The 21,095-nt window shown below is 35.7% G+C and overlaps 1 protein-coding gene across 12 annotated transcripts in view; it reads right to left on the reverse strand.

Moving 5' to 3' along the window:
• UTRN (utrophin) overlaps window positions 1–21,095 on the reverse strand; it is a 478,755-nt gene that overhangs the window by 36,682 nt on the left and 420,978 nt on the right. For all 12 annotated transcript variants that reach the window (XM_076002898.1, XM_076002896.1, XM_076002897.1 and 9 more), the window contains 3 exons: window positions 20,405–20,562; window positions 18,048–18,214; window positions 12,688–12,799 (listed from right to left, as the gene is read on the reverse strand). In XM_076002898.1, the coding sequence (XP_075859013.1) occupies window positions 12,688–12,799; window positions 18,048–18,214; window positions 20,405–20,562 (437 nt within the window). The remainder of the gene's footprint in view (window positions 1–12,687; window positions 12,800–18,047; window positions 18,215–20,404; window positions 20,563–21,095) is intronic.

Here is a 21,095-nt window from a genome sequence, read left to right on the forward strand (position 1 = left end):
GACGAATTTAGTTTTAATTCTTTTTATTATAAAATAAAACAAAGACACATACCCAGCAAGTATATGGCTTAATGAATTATTACCAGGTGGTAACACCTTGGTCAGGAAGTAGAACACTGCCACATATTCCAGAAGCCCTTCCACTCACAGCTCCATTCCTCTCTCCATAATCACCATTATCCTCATTTTGCTAAGTAGTAAATAACTTAATTGTTATTTATTATTAAATAGCTTTATCCCTCTAATGTCTATCCATAATTACTCTAGTTTCCCTTGCTCATTTAAAAAAATTTGATGATTCTAAGTCATTTTTAATCTACAGGCTCTTCTTTCACACTTGCCACTTCCCTACAATTTATCTGTTGGAAAACCCACAATTTGACCTAGAGAGTTTTTCTGGAGTCTGAATTTTGCAGAATGCATATTTCTGGTGCATTTCTACATGTTCCTCTGTTTGTTGGATATCCTACAAATTGGCAAATTCTCTGAGTCCAGAAAATGTATCACACTTAGGTTCGATCTTTTGGCAAGACAACTGGTGGTGTTTAGCAGCATTATAGGAGACACATAATATCTCTTAAATGATCTTATCAGCTGTTCATGCTAAATGCCTATACCCATTCATTGGAGATCACAAAATGGTGACATTCTAATTCTATCGTTCATTTTTCACTTGTTAGCTGGACTACTTTTAAAAAGAAACATCTCCACATCCTCTATTTAGGTACTCACTGGTATAGCTCATTTAGGAAAGTCAGGATAAATGATTTTTTTTTCCTTTATTGGCCAATTTTCAATGCAATGAATTGGTTTCTTGTCATCTTCCAAAGATGACCAATTCTTTATTTTTAAATATCATTATGAATTCAAAGACTTTAACATCCTTGATGGATTTCAATCTATTGCAATCACTATCATCACTGAAACCCAAATTCTCCCATCTTCGGCTGGTAGGAGTGTCTTTCAGTTGGCAGCTTTTAATGTCTAATAGACCCTGGCTCTAACAGTCTTTGAGAGCTTCCTTGCCAACTTCTATCACAAGATGTTCCAAGCCCACTCTTTAGTACATCTCCATGTTTCTAGGCTTTTTCAGGGGACAGAGCTGGGAAAAATGCATTTAAAGATAAAATTCCTCTTGAGTTTACATTGATGCTTTTGATTCAAATTCCTGATCTAACTTAACAGCTTCTCTGTTACATCTTTATCTCCTGTCTTCAAAACCAAGAATACGGTTTTCAAGGACAGAGGGGATGACAGAACTAGACTATCTTGTAATTATTCATTTGCTTTTTCCATATGACATACACAACAGTCTCAGAACACTAACACTACCAGTAATATGACTAATGAAAACATTAAAATATAGATTTTCTTTTCCATTCCCCTTCTATTTGTGAAGTAGCTATGTGGTCTATACTCTAAGATCCTACGGCCGTTATGTACTATACTCCACTCCATTTAGTTTAAACTCTACAAGTAACTATTTAATGCTCTCCACGAGTTCTTAATGATGTTGTCTCTCTAGTTATTTGGCTTGTCTGAAGTCTGGTCTATGATAAATCCCTCAAGAAGTACTCATGGGACCTGAGGTTTTGCCATGTTGGGGACAATTGTCTTTTGTCCTTTCCTAGGTACCAGAAGGTTGGTTTTTCTAGAAATAAAATCCTTCTCTCACATGTTTTTTTTTTTCCTGGTGTTTCCTTAATATGTTCCTCTGTTTTCTTCTGGTATAAAGCATTGATGTTGAAAAGTCTGATGATTATTTTATTTTATTTCCTTATAAGTCAAGTTTTTTCCTTTTGCTTAAATAATCAAAGGATTTTTTCTTTTTCTTTAAACTCCAGTAAGTTTGCCAGAATGCTTTAGTATTCATTCTGAGTCAGCACTCTCAGGTATATGACCCACTCTTTCAGTATGCAGTTTCACATTTTTCTTTTTTTTGGAAAAATGTTTCCTAAATTTTCATTTTTAGTATTTGTTCTGTTTTCTTGCTTCAGGTTTCTTCTGTAGGGACTCCTATTATACATATATTTAATTTTTTCCCCCTATCTTCAGTATTTGTCATTTTCTCTTGAAACTTTAATACTTTCTTTGTTTCTTTTTGAGTCTTAAAGTTTTCCTCTTATTTCATATTCTATTTCTTTTAAGATATTTATCTGTTGTGTTTATTCACTCTTGTCTTATGGTTAGTTTTAATTTCTGAAATAATATTTTTCCTTTACTTATAATTCTTTCTTGAGTTCTGTCACCTCTTTTCTGAGATTTCCCAATTCTGATATATGGGTTTTTTTTTTCATTTTTTATATCATTTTCTTAAGGTTTTATAGCTAACTTTTAAATAGTAGGTTAAAGTTTTGACCTGTTCAATGAGCACATTTCTGGCACGTTTTATTTGTAGTGATAATATTTTATTCCTTATCTCTTTTTCTTATAATTGCTTTAAATGAGATTTAATCTTGACATTTTGTTGCTCAACATTTTTGCTATAAAATTAATTTTCCTAAACTTTTAGAATGAAGTGACAGTCAGGAAAGGTTTTCTAACTTCACAGAGATTTTTCTTCTTTTGTTTTTGTGTAGTATTTAAAAATATGCCATATGTCTTAGTCTACTTGGCCTGCTATACATAGAATACTATAGACTGAGTGGCTTGTAAACAACAGAAATGTATTTCTCACAGCTCTAGTGGCTGGGAAGTCCAAGATCAAGGCACTGGCAGATTTGGTGTGTGGTGAGAGTCCATTTCCTGGTTCACAGACAGCTGTCTTCTTACTGTGTCCTCACATAGTGGAAGGGATGAGAGAGCTCCTGGTGTCCCTTTTATAAGTGTACTATCTCATTCATCAGGGCTCTACCCTCATGACCTTCCAAAAGCCCCATCTCCTAATACCACCACATTGGGGATTAGGTTTCAACATATGAATTTTGGAGGAACTCAAATATTCAGTCCATAGCAGCACTTGAGCTCTCGGATTTCCTTGTCATCTTTCTCCATCCTCCCCCACACAACACACTCTTTGGACTAGACTTCTCTTTCTTTCATCTATGTTGCCCTGATCTACTCAATGCTTGCTCCATTCCCAGTAGTTTAACCTCAGCGTGGGGCCCTCTTCTAGAAGGAGGCTTTGGTGGATCTAATCAGAGAGCTCACAAAGGGCCAGAGCATTCCAGAGATTTCACACCTTCTTACCCCAGGCTCTGGGCATGGCAAACCCCTTCCAGGTTTAGCTCTGGTCTCAAAGCAGCTTTCCACTGAGTATCTGTTGCCTATTCTGGGGTTTTCCAGTTCTCAGGCACCTTTGCTTCCTTTGCTTTCCTCTTGCACAGAAAACGACACGTTGTAGGTTTTGTGGCCAGTGGTGGCTTGTTGTTGCCCAGATTTATTTTGCAGATATCTCATCACTTATTTTTGTTGTAAACATTGTCTTTGAATTTTTGGTTTTGCTGTCTTTTTGCCCTGTCCCTTTTTATATAACTATTTTGTAATGGGGGGAAAATGGCAAGAGCAAAGGAGATTAAAAAACTTTGAAGCCATGGTACTGTCATCTTTCCCAAATCCCTCTGGACTGATTTTTAACAAGCACCTAACAACTCACATGTGCAAATTAGGGCTGTTCTTCAACTTGTCATTTTTGGAAAGCTAATGGTGGTGACTCACTATGACAAACATTTTAGAAGTGAACCTACACAGACAAGTGGGCATGTGAATACTGAAAATACATTTCACTCCACAGTACTGCTATTAAGTAGCAGTAAGATAATGGAAACATATCTGGATAATAAGAATTAATCAGTTCGTGACTTCCTCCCCACTAACTAATACAAATGAATGAATAAAATATGAAGAAGTGTCACTGAATTATAAAATCTACCCTGGGGTAAATTTGTCTGTGTAAGTTTCTATGAGAACTCTAAAGAAAATGTTTTGTAAGGTAGAATCGGATTATATCACTCTTGAGATTCTACTTTATCAGGCTCAAAAACGTTAGGAGATTTTAAATTTTCCTTCATTTTATCCTTGATTGAGAACAAATATAGACATTTCACATGAAGCATAATTTAGAGTTACTCTATCTTTTGCTTGAGTTTGTCTACATACATATAAATGCATGTGCGTTACTCTATATGCCCTGTTCCTATTACAGACTGTATTTTTATCTTAAATGCTGATAGCTATGGGCTACTGAACTTCAAAAACAAAGATATGTGGCTGAAAGCTTTCCCTTCTCATTACTGTGAATCACAAAGAACAGCAAGGATAAGGTGCAGAAGAATCTAGAATTCAGAAATGCCAACCCCCATGGTATTTATAATCAAATCAAGTAGATCCTTGAATAATTTGCTTTACTACCTCAGCTCAAAGGACTCTTGCTATTAATACCAAAGGGACGCAAAGCAGCACACAAAAAGGGACTATTTACAATGATGCCAAATTACCTAAAGGCCATAACACACAACTTCTATCATACTTATTGAACAATTTAAACAAAACACCAAAATGAACTGCAAATAAACAAAACTATATTTGTTTTAATTCTCCCAGTTTTTTGAGGCAATTCATAACTTGAGATATCGGTATTAACTAATTCCTTAACAAATACTCCTAAGAGATTTTTGACTGTTAACTACAAGTATAATACGCTATATACAGAGGAAAACAAGGAAATACAAATAAGTAAATCAAGGTTATATAAAAAACAACATAGTCATCTGGCACATGAGAAGAATAATTGAAGATTACCATCTGGATCATGTACCAGTGCTAAAATCATTGTTGAACAGGACCCTCATTAGCAGGATTTACTTCTTAAATATAGAGTCAACAGTCCCAAACGGCATACATGTACCGCCAAGCAGTACATCTTACTGTTGTAGGATTTATTTGAAAGACATTCTCAACAGGTTTTGTGTACTTTATATTTTTTACAAAACAACCTCCAAGTTGTTAAGTTTCATTGATTTCAACAAGTAAAAAATTCAGCCACATTTGAATTCCATGGATAGGATGCAATCAGTAAGAAAAGCTCAGAGCCTTTCAAGTCCTAATGGAAAAATATGAAACTAAAAAAAAAAATTAGCATTAACAGAATCACCAAGGGGTCAAGAACAAGGAGGGTAATAAGTCATCCAAAGTAAAATGGATTTTGTCCAAACCTCACCTTAAAAGCTAATGTCATGGCCGGGCGCTGTGGCTCATGCCTGTAATCCTAGCTCTTGGGAGGCCGAGGCGGGCGGATTGCTCAAGGTCAGGAGTTCGAAACCAGCCTGAGCAAGAGCGAGACCCCGTCTCTACTATAAATAGAAAGAAATTAATTGGCCAACTGATATATATATATATAAAAAAAAAATTAGCCAGGCATGGTGGCGCATGCCTGTAGTCCCAGCTACCCGGGAGGCTGAGGCAGAAGGATCACTCGAGCCCAGGAGTTTGAGGTTGCTGTGAGCTAGGCTGACGCCACGGCACTCACTCTAGCCTGGGCAACAAAGCAAGACTCTGTCACAAAAAAAAAAAAAAAAGCTAATGTCACAATCTAAATGCACTAGACTCCCTGGGAAAACAATGTAAAGTGGGCAACAGCTGAAAAACCACTTCACGATGCTGAGGTCAGAGAAACAGCAATGATGCTGCATTTTTAACATATTGGCAAATGCTCCCAGTCACATCTCAAGAAGCAAGACTGCCAAAACCAAACTACTCCAACTCAACATAGAGCTTTCCAAAGAATGAATCAGCATTTTCTTATATCTGATTTTTATAGTTTTACAAATACATTGATGCTGGCAGGGGTGGAGAGGAGTAGACAAAACAACTATTTCTAGATTTTTTTTTCTTTGTTTTCTTGGTTTGTTTGTTTGTTTGTTTGTTTTTGCCAATGGTATGTTCATAAAAAAAATGCATAATTTAACTTTTAATTAAAAAAAAAGAAAACCTCTATTTTTTTCACTAGAAAATTATGATTGGGCTATAGTGTCTAAAAACACTGGAAATACGAAATTTTGGTTCATTTCTCCCGAGAATAATCAATATTGACAAGAGTATATTTGAACCTGCTGCTTCAAAAACATGTACTTGCTTAAAAACTGCAACACAAATTTGTTTTAAGTGGTATTAATATAATAAGTTGCTTCCCATCGAGGTATTTGTTTCCTGTCCTCCCCCTTTCTCAACAAAATCTCAGCAAAACTAGCAGTACAAACTATACCTGTCTAAAGTCCAGCAAGTGAGCTGGGAAACTGACAATAAATCTACCCCAACAATTTGAATGTTGGAAGCAGCGAATGTTGCTGACCTTTCAGGCAACAAAATTTTGCAAAGAGCCCATCCTTTCTCCCTGAGCTAACATGCCTCCAAACCATTTTCCTATCTTGCCTCACCCTTCAGATTCTGATATCTGTATTTGTCAACAGGTGAAGTATTCTCTTGCTTTTCCCATTTCTCATTTTTCCTCCAGCAACGGGGCCACGCTCCCTACCTTTCCTTCCCCATTACGGTGAGCTCTGTGTTCTTTCACACATTCCCCTACACCTTGTGCATAATATCTATTTCAACCTACCTCCTGAAATCAATCCTGGTGCTCCCACGATAAAACCATCTCCCTTCCAATGCTCTCTGTTATTGGCAGTATAAATCTCCCTCACAAAGACCAAGAAAAAAGAAGCTTTCTACTCGGGGTTCAGACACGCTACCCCAAAATACGGCTCCTTGGCATTTGAGAAAACAGCAGAAGCAGGAAGGGTTGCTCTCTGACCTTCTTCCATTCTTTCCCCCTGAGGCAGGTCATAAGACCCTTATTAAAGAGGTACCTTCCGTGTAGCCAGATTGAAGGAACATCCTTACCTCTGAAGACACAAGGACAAAGAGAAGAATCTGAACAAATAGGCCTTGCTAAGTTCATTACCATTAGATCATCCCCCTTTGTCCCATGGCATGTCTGCACAATTGTCCCCGCATCATCAAACATGAGCATAAAAATACACAGGCTTCCCTGTGGTTTGGGATCTTGATTCCCTTATGAAGGCTCCTGTGCCATGTACAACCTATATTCAATCCATTTCTATAACTTTTCTCTTGTTAATTTGACTTTTGTTATAGGGGCCACTGCCATGAACCTAAGATGGGAAGAAACGGTTTTCTTTTTTCCTTTCCCTTAGGCACAGCTATCATCTGCCACTTCTAGAGACACAAGGATGACCTTCCAAGGACCACCTCATCTTTAAAACCTTCTCTGTTTCACTTCAGTCACACTTTGGGGTATGGCCACGCCCCAGGCTTCGTCATCACTAAAAACATGTTTCAGTCCCAAATCCCTAACCTGGAAAAATCTTTCATTGACTGGAATCCTCTGACCCTTCTTCCCACTTCGTTAACATGAATAAGTCTCTTCGTTCCCCTATCATCTTGATTTCTAGCCCCTCAATCCCCTTTGGGATTTTTCCGGCATGGGGATAGTCCAAATCAACTAGGGTATCATTACACCTTTGAGTTTTTCACTCCCTTGGCCTCAACCATATCTATTGTCTTTTAATTCCAAAGCTGCTGAGCAATGATGGAGTGACAAACTACAAATCCTTGCCAATTAACCTCAGCTGCACTCTTGTGGCAATGTAGCAAGCAATTTACTCATCTCTTTGTGACTCATGATTGACCCTAGCAGCAATTTCAGACATTTCCCATTCTCCTTAGTATTTAACCCTATGCAGTTCCCTCTCACTGTCAGCAACTGCATGAACTCTTACAAATCCTATGTGAACCTCGTCACCCTCTCTAATTTAAACAAGGACTATTTTTGGTTCAGCCATTATGAGAAACAGTCTGGAGGTTACTTAAAACTTTAAAAACAGAACTAGCATATGACCCAGCAATTCCACTTCTGGGTATGTATCAGAAAAAATAAACAAAATCACTATCTTGAAAAGATATTTATCCTCCCATGTTTATTGCAGCATTACTCACAGTACCCAAGATACGGAACCAACCTAAGTATCCTATAATAGATAAAGGGACAAAGAAAAGGTGGTATATGTGTACAATGGAATATTATTCAGCCTTAGAAAAGGAAATTCTGCCATTTGCCGCAACATATATGAACCTGGAGGACATTATACTAAACAAAAGAACCCAATTACAGAAAGACAAATAGTGCATGTCTCATTTAGATGTGAAATTTCAAAAAAAGTCTAACTGATAGTAGCTAAGAGTACAGTGGTGGTACCAGGTAGAGGAAAAGGGAAGAGACTGGTATATAAATTCTCAATTATACAATGAGTAAGTTCTGGAGACCTAATGCGCAGAATGGTGGCTATAGTTAATAAGGTACTGTATACTTGACATTCACTAAGATAGTAGATCTGATCTCAAAAAAAAAGGGGACTATCTTTTATAAGTATTAACAACAAATAAAAATGTTTCCAATTTGAATTAAATTTTCTTTATTTACAACAAAGATCATTTTTAAAAAGATCCAATTAGAGTGATTTTCACTATGAAATTAAATGATCATAAATTCTTATTCTAATAAAAAATTTTAAAATCTGAACTTTAACATAAACTGTAACTATTTTTAAAATAAATAAGAATGCCCAAATTCAAATGTGTAGTGCATAAGTAACAAGAAAAATATTTGACTATCTTGATCCATATGTTTAAAAATCATTCTAAAAAGTGTTACATAGTCTTATTAAATTTCTCCACATAGTGGCCTTTTTTCCTCTTTCATTATATTTTCTCTATATCCAGTCCCCAGTGTGGTATATAACAGAGTATTTGACAAACATCATATTTCAGCAATCACACATAAAACACTGCTAATGTACTCAATTATGCATATATTTCCCTAAGGGAGTTAAATCATCAAATCCATGCAAAAAACTTTGCAAAAACCACTTACCTTCTTTACAATTTAGTTTTTCCTTTAAAATGAAGATGAGTTAGGTGATCTCTTAGATTTTTTTCCAGCTATAATATTCTATAATTAGTATTTATTAATATAATGTCAGATATGTGCTCATTTAGCTTTTATGAGGCAAATTTAACTAAGCATAGGAAGAAAAGTATAAGATTCAAAACTGCCCTTAAAGAGTTAAAAGATAATTGTGAAGACAAAAACACCACATAGAAAATGATACAAGATAATACAGTGTCAAATGCTAACTGGCTAAGTAGAAGCTGTCGGGAGAGGCCACTGAACTAAGGGTCTTGGCAAGGGTAGCCACAGGAGCTTGGGAAGGTTTGACACACAAAGTGAGAGATGAGCTGTTTTTGTGAGAAGAGGGGATTTGGACGAATAGAGAGAAAATGGTATTAAATATCATTAAATATCACCTATATCATGTTGTCTCTTGAAGATGAACTTTCTTATTGAGCCTAATGAAAGAATTCTTAAATGTACAAATCTGGATTATAGAAGGGTGGGGAGAAATAAGAGTTTAAAAAATCATTTCCTAGAGAAAGAAAAATTCTGCTTCATCTCCTCATATAAATGTTTCATTATCAATATCATAAGATACCTTCCATGGTAGTACTAATGCATACACCATTAGTCTCCCTACGTCTAAAGACAAACATTGTCATAGATAATAAGCTGATATGTTGGTAAAATATTTCAGGAGCTTTGAGGACTTAAAATAAAATTTATAAACTTCAGAAAAGTTTTTAGTAATAGGAGCATTCAGAGTCAGCTGAAAAGGACCTGAAGGAGAAGGAGATCATGAAAGTGATGTGACTGGAGCATCTTATTAACACAAAACCGAGATGCGCCATGAGAAATGCAAACACCAAGTTCCACATGCAAAGGTCTGAGCCATTTAACACTCCAACGGTGTTGTCATTGTACTGAACAAATTCACATTTGAGTTCATTTTCTAAGGCTGATTAAATGAGTTTAGGGAACGTTGGGTCAAAGATGAATGAACCATAAATAAAGCTCACTTAAAAGACGAGAGTAAAAAAACTTTAAAGAATTTGGGTGAGAATAAAGAAATTTTGGAAAGCAGTTAAATCAAGTCATTCATTACTATGAAATGCAAGCATCCTTTCAAAAATTCCAATTTACACCTATTTCTAGTTATTTTATAAAAAGTTGTAGGGTCGAAGGTAGAAAATAACCTGTCATAGTGATGATTTATAAGGAGGCTGTTGAGACGATCACTACACAACCTCAGGAAAGGGCAAAGGACCTCCCAAAGCATGTCCTGAAAAAGGAGGCCATCCCTGTACAATGCCTGATAAGCTGCAATCTTAGAAATGATAATAGTGACTTTTCGAAAACTATGTAACAAGAAGGGTTTTAGGCAACTTACAGATTTTATTTAAAATTGGTAGTTGGAGATCTGCGCATCAGCGATTCTCAAGCAAGCTCTACTGGCCAACCATTGTCAGAGATACGCTGATTTCATATTGTATGAGTATTTTATAAAACCATTAGGAATTATTATGTTTAAGACCAAGCAAAATAGTAATTTCATACATCTTTACTATAACACTTTAACATATACTTACTTTATGATATTTCGTGTTTGACATTAGCCCTTTATTATCATCTTCCTAAATTTCTGGCTGTTATCATATAAACACTAATATTATATTTCAAATATATCCAAATTCTATCCAAATATATCCAAATTCTTTACAATTATTTGGGGGTTCCATATGATCTGACACTTGTCTTTCTCTTTATTCCCATCTCTTACCGTTCTCCCTTTTGTGAAGGGAGAAATTCCTTCTTTGTCAAATTTGTCTCATTTCTTTCAGTTCCTTTGTCACTAGTTCTTCCTGTGGCTAATTCTTTCTCAACCTTTGTTCTTAACTCCAAGGTCAACTTCTCAAACAGACCTTACCTGACTTCTTTGTCTAAGCACCTCCTCTAATCATTCTACCTCATTATCCATTTATTTTCTTCAAGGCATTTTACCACAATCTATAATCATCTCATTGACTTGTTTCCTTGTTCACTGCCACCAATCCCCTCCTCCTAAAGGGGAAGTAGCAGGAGAGTCAGCAATCCAGTCCTTCTGGTAGTACTCAGACGAATGATCAGCGCTGAGACTACCAACATAGTGTCTCCTTGCCCCAACTCTAGTCACCCCCTGAGCCCTGTTCTCAACTGAAGCCTTGTCCTATCAAAACTGTACATTTTCAGCGCAAATCATTTTGTTCATTCCCTCCCAACACCACCCCCCATTAAAAGACTTGAATAAAACATTCATGTAGATATGTACAAACACACACACACATATTTATATATAAAATCACTATATTACTGATTAAAATCTGTCCTTACCACTTTAGTGTCTGGCTTTGTCTGTCTTTGACAATAGCACCTAACATGTGGTAAGTGTTCAATATTAATTTGTTGCATGAATAAATAAGTTACTAATAGTAATAAATGATGCTTCACAAATTTTCTCGGGGAGATTTTATTTTCCTGGTTAAAGCTATTTATTGAGTACTACCGGGTATTTCATCCATTATAATTCAGTAGCATTTTCTAGAGATTTCCTCTCCACACACAGGGCCCTTATTTATTTGAGGTAAGATACCTAAGAATGTGGGATTTATATGTGTATACATTATAAGTATTGCTGCCTTTATGTCAATTTATGATCCAAAGAGTAACTCAATTCTCTAAACCAAAGAAAATGTGCAGCTTTGTGAATAAATTTTGGCACACTTTGGAAGGAAGCTAAAGAATAGCTATTAAGAGAACATGAGGATAACTTCAGAAAAAATATCTTAAGCTCAAAGAACAAAAAGAACCAGTATCCAATGCTAGTGGGGGCTATCGTAACACTGGGACATTAACAAAGCGTAATCGGAACACAAAGTGGGATAAACCTCTTTTGAATAACAACTTGATATCAATTATTTTGGCCATAAAAATACTCATATTCATTGACTCAGATCATCTATTCTAGTGCTTTAATCTATGGAAATGTAATTTAGGTAATATATGGAAAGAGCTAACTTCACAAAAATGTTTATGAGTGTGGTTGATAATATTAGAAAATAGAAAATAAACTAAATGTCCAAATTTAAGGGAATGGTTTACTAAATTAGAGTAATTCATTCAATTAAAAATTTTGTCACTAGCAAAAATTATAGTGTGTGACAACTTGGGGAACATTTAACTGTGAAAATGCTGAGTGGAAAATTTAGGAACAAAAATACACGAATATAAAAATAAATAAAATCTTAACAAAATTAGACACATAGATAAATACTAAAACATAGTTTACTTAAGAGCTAGATTTATGAATGATATTTTTAATTTCTCCATTTCCAGCATTTTTGCTAATGGGAATATAATATTTAACTAGTAAGATATATCTTAAATACATCTAAAAGAAACATGTTTTTCCATTACATAGGATCATTTTCAATATAGGCCACTGTGAGCTCTTAAAAGAGTTTGCTATCAAAAAAAGTTAAGTTTAAAATCAAAACAAAAATGTAAAAGCAGTTAAATTCATTTTCAGAAAAAAGTATAATTTTTCTGCATTAACTCTACATAGATGTAGTTACTTAAAAGAAAACAAAACAACAAAAAATAGTTAATCTTGAAAGTGATCTTTTTTCCAAAAAAAAAGTTAAGTCTAAATAAACTGAATAAAATTTTAGATACAAGTTAATTCAAAAGCAATGTATTTAAAAACAAACAAACAAAGAAACAAACAATGGTTTGGTACTTACAGGGATACAATATTCCACCATTGGATAATGCAATTTGTGACCTTTTGCTGTTCGACCAGAAAAAAAGCAACTCTGGCAGACATCATAATTAAAGTGCTTCAGACTTCTATACCTAAAGAGAAGAAAAGAAAACTCATTGGCTTCCATTCTCATTATTTAGTCTAAATCAATCATTTGTGGTAAGGAATGTCACTCATCCAAATCACCAAGGAAATAAAGTAAATTTTTGGATTTCCAGTCTCTAGAACATGTTTCTATCTGTTTATGAATGATGAGGAGACAAATATGCATGTCTGAAGATTTTCTTTAGTGTTTGAATATGAATGGAAAATGGTAGAGAAGGAAAGAGTTATATTTATCAGCTTATAAGAGTTATATTTAAGAGTTATGTTTACCAGTTATATTTATCAGGTCAAAATTTTAAATACCAATTATATCATCAATAAGAAATGAATCTTAAAATTCCCTCACAAAGGTATTTTTTTTTTTACAATAAGCATTTTTATACTTGGCTTAAACTAGTCATTAGGAACAAAAAAATTAAAAATGAAGAAATACCCTGTAATGAAGAACTAAATAAAACCTTGATCACAATGCATTCTTGAATGGAAACTGTTTTTAAATCTCTTGCTTAAGAATGACACTACACATTGACTTCCATTTGCACAATCTTAGAGGAGCGAAACTAGATAGTAAGCACTTTCTATGGGTCTAAGTAGAAAACATTTCCAGAATTTTCCATTCCATCAACATTGCTGGTGGAACTATGAACATAAATTATATCCATATGTACAGAAAAAAAAATTTTTTTTGATCAGCTTTGAAATGCCTATCCAGAAAAGGGGAAAAAAAAATTATAGGACAGGACTAACAGAATGAAAATGGAAACAAAATTAAAAGGTTATGTGAGGTTAATATTGTAAACTATTAAGTGCTGAGTAGCTTCTAAAATGACCTGCAAAATTATTTGCAAATCGATCTGAAGGAAATCAATCTGTGTATACTACAGCCAGCTTACTTTTGCAAGGCAGCTACTGGTTTGAAACAACCACGTACACTAACAGTATCTGTTGACCCATCAGCACGGCTTGACAAATATGACTGACATCTTTTCTTCTACAGGGAGTCTGTTTATTGCTGAGTACTTCCTTGGCAGATGGCCAATTTCCCCTTTTCATTGGTAGAGACCCTGGTATTGTTAGTACATGTTAGCAAGGTGCCTTGTGAAAAATACTGTTTCTCAGTCTGTCTTGCAGATGGTAGTGACCAGTACAAGTCCAAGTCACTGGGTAGGGTATCTAGTTGGGATTTCAAGGGACTGATTCAGTTGTAAAGAGGCAAGCTCCCACTTCCTCCTTCCTGGAAAAGGAACCTGACATCCAGGAGAGTAATGTTGTTACCATGAGATGGCCTTGAAGATGGAAGCCACATGTTAGGGGTGACAGAGTATAAAGACAGGACTAGGGGCCCAAGTGAACACAGGGCAACCATATCAATCTTGGATTGCCTACTTCCACACTTTGTTTACATGAAAAAAAACAAAAACAAAAAACACACACAAACCTCTAATTTATTTATGCTACTATAAAGCAGTTATATGTGATCCTAACTGAAAATAATTCCCAGCTTACAAAACATTCTGTAAATCTAAGATTTCATTAAAATTTAATTTGAAAGTAATTAGTGAAATTCTGTAGCGTATTTATAGAAGTTCAAAGAAAATGAATATATATGTATACACATATATACACACACACATACATATATTAAGCAGGAGCTTGATAGTCTAAAGTTAAGTTTATTCTATTATACAATGCAAATACTCCTCTATCTTTATTTCTGTACTTGCTTGGCTTATCATTCTTCCTGTAACCTCAGAGAAAGAGGTATCCCTTTATAACTAAGAGCAATTCAGACCTATTTTACTTTGGCCCCATTTTAATATTAGGATTGTTCTTACATTCATTCCCTTGGTGCATTAATCTTTACGCAACAATTAAGTCACCATTAGTTTGAAGAAATGTTTGCTTGGCCTTATCTCTAAACCAGGTATCAACTATAGACATATTTCACTTTCATTCAGAAACTAAAAATTTTAGATGTACTATATTCTCAATATAGAAGACTGAGGAAACTATATGCAAATAAAAGGAAGATAATATATTATCTACCATTTTGCCATTTTCAATGTCTTGACATATTTTCAAGTTAGAGCTAGATTTCTTGAGCAAGTTGTTGGCACAAAATGACCTACTCATTTTCCTGATCCTGAACCTGCCTCCCATCCTTATCATGGTACAGAAAGCGTTCTAAAATTCCCAAAGACTTCTGATTCAAAGGTCTGTTCTCACATAAGATCTTTAGCATTTCTCTGCTGCACTTAACACGCACTTCTACCATCTTTCTAAAGCCTTCTCTTTGATTTCCACACTATGCTTCTTTACTTCTCTTACAAATACTGCTCATCTTTCTCTCCCTTTTATGTACCTCTTTTCAATCCTTCCTTCTACTGAGCGACATCATTGTCCAGGTTTTTCTGGTATTTTTGCTTAATGGAAAAGTTCAATGATGTACTCATAGGCTTAGCTACTATCCTACTAATGATGTTACTGGTAAAGAGCTAATATTTACTGGATGCCTAGATAGGTACTGCCCTAGATACTTTTCATGTAGTAACTTCTCCTATGAGGAAACACTCTTTAAATTTGAAGTTGAAGAAACTCAGGTTCAGGAAGGTCAAGTAACTTATTCAAAGACTCAGAGCTAAACAGTAGATCCATGATGCAAAGCGGCCCGACTCCAGAGCTAGATCTCAACACACTGTCGCCTGCATATCCTGTTCAACCTTGGTCTCTGACCACCGTTCAGCTTCACATCTTCATCATGCAGCTGAATTTTATAATAATATGAAAAATGTAAATACTGAAATTTGACAATTAACATTGTTCACCCTTTATAATTGTTCTTTCATAGTTTTCTTATGAAATATTTGAAGTTCATTCAAAAGTAAAAAGAATAATATAATAAACATCCATGTACCTACAACTCAGCTGTTAAATATTAATATTTTGCTACAGTTACTTAAGGTCATTTTTTATTCAAGAAATAAATCTTTTAAGGTCATTCAAATATTACTATTCTTTAGAGTTTTTTGTTCTGTCCTTCACTCTCCATGTTCACAGTCTCTGAGAAATCTGGTCCCTCATGACATCTCTAGGCTACACCAATGGCTACATATGACAGATTTTATATAAGCCAGTCTCTTCCCAATTCCACTAACCTGGATATTTCTTGTGGTTTCACATAACAGTTCATATCCAGTATGATATTTTTGATCTAATAATTAATGTCCTAAATGAATTGTTATTTTCAGTATAACTTAATTTCTTCTTAATATTAAATCCTTCCTCTCCTAAAAAAATCTAACCTGCTTTTTAAAACCACCTTGAGGCTGGGCGCAGTGGCTCACGCCTGTAATCCTAGCACCCTGGGAGGCCAAGGAGGAAGGATTGCTTGAGGTCAGGAGTTCAAGACCAGCCTGAGCAAGAGCGAGACTCTGTCTCTGCTAAAAATAAAAAAATTAGCTGGGCATGGTGGCACGTGTGTGTAGACCCAGCTACTCAGGAGGCTGAGGCGGGAGGATCACTTGAGCCTAGGAGTTTGACGTTGCAGTGAGCTATGATGATGCCATTGCACTCCACCTGGGGTGACAAAGCAAGACTCTATCTCAAAAAAATAAATAAATATATAAAAATAAAACCACTTTGATTAGGAGCACAAAAGATTCGGATTCCAGAATCAAAGAGATCCAGATTTGAATCTCGACTCTGACTCTGCTCATTGGACATTTGGCCTTGGACAAGTTGCCTAATCTTTGAGTCCTAGTTCCTTAATGTGAAAACAGAGATAATACTCCCAATCTTACAGAGTTTTTATGAAGAGAAAAAAAAATAACAAATGCAACACATTTTAGCACAATGTCTGGCATATAGTAAACAAAAAATGGCAGTAATTATTAGCTCTGATAATTCTGTCTCTCTCATGTGGATTATCTTCCCAGCAGTATCCTGAGGTTGCCACATTCCAGCTATTTCCTCTCCTGTGTCTCTATGTCCACCAGGCACTTCTAACTTAGCTATTCCAAGAAACCTGCTGTACGTGAACTGTCTCTTTCCCATCTTCCTCCTTGTGACGCCTGCCTGTCACTTCCACAGGGCCACCCACTATCTTGGCTCTCCACCAGGCTTATGATGACTCTTCTTCACACTAACTGCCTGCCTTTCCATCCTCCTAGGACACATAGTGGCAAGGCCCTCTGAAATGATATCACTTTAGATAGTGTCCCCAATTACATCATAATGTATGAGACAAGAGGAAATTTAAATTCCATTTCTTATGTTAGCCACTCACAGAGAATGCAATGATATGCTTCATACAAACTATTATGCTGACAAAGCCAGTCAAATGAAAGCAATTTTGTTTAATTCAAGATACCGACACTGACACTATGTATTAATACAACAACCACCAATCCTAGCCCTCCTGACTGGAGGATCACCATCTTAGCTAATTCCTCTTCAGGTATGAATGAAACCTACATATTTTAAAACCTCGAATTCCTCTGCTGAGTAGGCTTACGTTGTTTCATACCAGATTTCCAAATCAAATGGGGGCTATTTTCTAGATTTCCCTGGAAGAGAAATACAGTATATTCTAAGAGGTCAAATGCATCCTTTAAGATCAAAGGACCAGGATGGTCATGGAACTTCATCTTAGGACAAACACAGACTTTGCCCAGTCTGCTTTGGGGTCACAAATCGATGAGTCTGACACAATGATTACATCAAAGTGTGGCATTTAGTGATGCTCCTCATGAGAAGGTGAACAGTAGGGTTACTGTATTCCACAACAAACTTGGCAGAAGTAACACAAAGTAACTTGATTACTTCTCAATTATTATTTAAATGTTGCTTCCTGCTTTACTAAGTTTGACCTCATAGATCTCAGAATATCCATCGAAATTCCATAAGGCCTAAATATTTATCATCAGTCATGCAATTATTGTGCATGAACATTTGTGTGTCCTAAGTACATAAAAATTCATAAAAATCTCTGGTTCTTGACCAAAGTAGTATAAATAACAATACTATTTAATACTACCACTAATAATAATAATACAATAAGCTTCATGTAGTGGTTATAAGAAAGAATGCCATTTTTAGACAGAGAAAATATAATGAACACCTTCTCTATTTAGGTACAAACCTTTGAATGGGAAATAGAAATGGATGCTGGGCAAACCACTGAGATTACACAAATGGAAAAGAAAATAGTCCACTGCCAGCACTAGTACATCTCACCTGAATCCAACAATAGGACATTCTTTACAGATGTTGCATTTGGCCTGATGTTTTGCAGTCTCAGCTGCTGCCACTCGATGTAAGACCGGCAGCCAAACCATGGACTGTGGTTCCAAACGCATCCAGTCTATAAACTCTTTCACACTTATCTCAGGCTTGTTGTTATTCTGGTGAAGAAACAAATATATTAAAAGTGGAGAAAATGTCTTCGCTTAAGCTGCAGCAAGTGTTGTCTCTTCATAATCTCTCTGAGACTCTATGCAGAAGGGGCAACTTATACAGCTCTTTCCAGGTCAGTGAAATCATAAAGGCTTTAAGGTTCTTCCAGGCAAGAAAATTCCAGACTCCATAGCTTAAAAGTTGAAAAAGCAGAAATAGTTATACAGGAAGAAGAAAAGATCCCAACACCTTAATATAGTCAGATGTAAAAAAAAAAAAAAAAAAAACCACAAAACAAAAGCAAAAACCCAAACCACACAATTCTAGGTAATCTTTTCACATAAATACTTTAATTCGATAAAACCTCTTCATCTAAGACACTAAAAATTTGTGAAAGTAAAGATTCACTGATAACTTTACAAGCTTGAAGGCCATTATAAATGCTAAACAAAAGCTGTGATTTTTGTGTCGTTTGCTCCAGTCCTGTTACATCATCACTCTGGAACCATTCTGCTATGAAGAATGCACATTGCAGAATTTTCAAATTTATCATGGTAAATTATAGGAAACTTCTCGATCTCTCTTCAAATCTTAATATCATACTAAGTGACTTTCTTATGTACAAAGTTAAATTTCTACCAACATCATTCTCCTGCTGTTGTTGAGGTCATTCTATGAAACAACACGTGTGACTATAAATCACAGTTAGAATTTTCATGTGATATTTTTTGTATTTCTAAAATAAGAAAAAAAGGCCATTATAAAATGTAATAACCCATGACATCAATTCTCCTCAAAGATATAGTGTGAGCATTTTTTTTTCCTCAGCAATGATAAATCACTGGCTGTGCTTTGGCAAAATGTCCGTAGGCTCGTACTTCATGCATATGCATAACACCAGTAGTAACATTTCTAAAATGCCTTTATACACAGTAAACATTAAAAAGGAACTAAAATGCTTTCCCAGTTTAAAATTAGTAACTTAAGATAGTATAAAACTTTGTACATCATTCTTCTTTTGTATGTATATTCTCAAAGAAAATACTGCTATTTTAATAATATCTTTAATTTATATTTAAAAAAAATGTTACCTAGAAATAACTCAGGCCATTTTTATTTGTTTATTTAACAAATATTTATTAAAGTAGCTATGTGGTTTAAGGTACCATGCACAGGGATATGCTATGGTCTGAATGTTTGTGTTCTCCCAAAATTCATATATTAAAACCTAACTCCCAAGGGGATGGTATTAGGTGGTGGACCCTTTGGCAGGTGTTTAGGTGATAAGGGTGGAGCCCCCATGAATAGGATTAGTGCCCTTATAAAAGAGGCCCAAGGGAGCTCATTCACTCCTTCCACCATGTAAGGGCACAGCAGGAGGGCTCGAATAAATCAGAAAACAGGCCCTGATCAAATACCCAATCTGTTGGCACCTTGATCTTGGACTGCTCAGCCTCCAGATCATGAAAAATAAATTTATGTTGTTTATAAGCCACCCAGTTTATGGCATTCCGTCATAGCAGCCTGAATGGACTAAGACAGGATATAACAGTAAAAAGATAGACACAATCTTTGTCTTCATGGAGCTTAGGTTCGGATAGAAGAAACAAATACTAAACAATGAATTCTACAATTAAGTATGCAATTATAATTGTAATGAGCATGAGAAGGAAGAGGTGAAGGATATTAATGTGAACACAGTAGAGAAACATACCTCATCTGAAGGGATAAGAGAAAGATTTCAGGAGGATGCGAGAGTGAAGCTAAAACTTAAACACTGAATGAGGATCAGGGATGAGAAGGGAGAGAGGGCAGAGAAGAAGGAGGAGAATTCCAAACATGGGGCACAGGTCCAATGCACTCAAGCGGGAGTCAAGGAACTAAAACTGCCAGCTGGAAAGCAGAGAGCCAGGGGAGGGGTGGCAAATGGGGAGGCCGGGGGAAAAGGAAAACAGCAATCTCATAGCACAGGTTAAAGATTTTAGATCAATCCAAAGAAAAACACTAAGTCTCCTTGCAGGGGTCACTATTCCTTGAATCAAATATGCCTTAAGAAATAAAATACAAATGTACGGAATGGTATGCAAAGTCTTCCACCATTTGGCTTCAGCACGAACTCCCTACTCCATCTCTTGGAACCTCCTAACACCCTTCTCCAACACATGCTATAGCTGTATGACGCTGATCTTTGTGCTTACCTGTTGGAAGCAGCTGCGAACACTAGGCTCGATATTACTGCCTCCGAAAGCCGCCACTTCTCCCAGCTGCCGGGGGATCTGGATGGCATCATGAAGCAACAGGCCCAGCTGCCTCTGGTCACACATTTCTGTGGGCCCCGACACTTCCTTAAAGAGAACTGCAAGGAGAAGCAAGAGGGTAGCTTCCATCTGCCCACAGTGTTCTTTTACTTAAAATATATCTTTGGTAATGTGGACTGAATTATGAGGATTAAAAAAAAAATTCAGGAGGACATGAATCAGATTATTTGTCTCCTAAATTCTAATGATCTTAATATTCTGTGTGTCTGCACTTGAGAACTAGTTAACCACATGCTCCTGAAGATAATCTTGTATGCATACATATCAATAGATCAATAAAGACAAATTTGCTTTTTAAATAGTTACAATAAATGCACGTGGGTTAATTTTATAGTCTTCATAGGGATTTTCCCTTCTTATCGAGGAAGATTATGAGCCAAAACAAATCTTCCTTCATGACTTGTCAAAGGAATAAATGTGCCTTAAATAGCAAACCTTTAAATTTCAACAGATTTACCAATTTTTTGTGCTCACTCTTATTCAATATTCTATTAAATATATATGTTTTTGACTTCTTTTAAAGACTTCTATGCTCAAATCTAGTTTATGTAATAAACATTTAAAAAGGCCA

The sequence above is a fragment of the Microcebus murinus genome, chromosome 5, assembly GCF_040939455.1.
Source record: "Microcebus murinus isolate Inina chromosome 5, M.murinus_Inina_mat1.0, whole genome shotgun sequence".
NCBI classification, from domain to species: Eukaryota; Metazoa; Chordata; class Mammalia; order Primates; family Cheirogaleidae; genus Microcebus; species Microcebus murinus.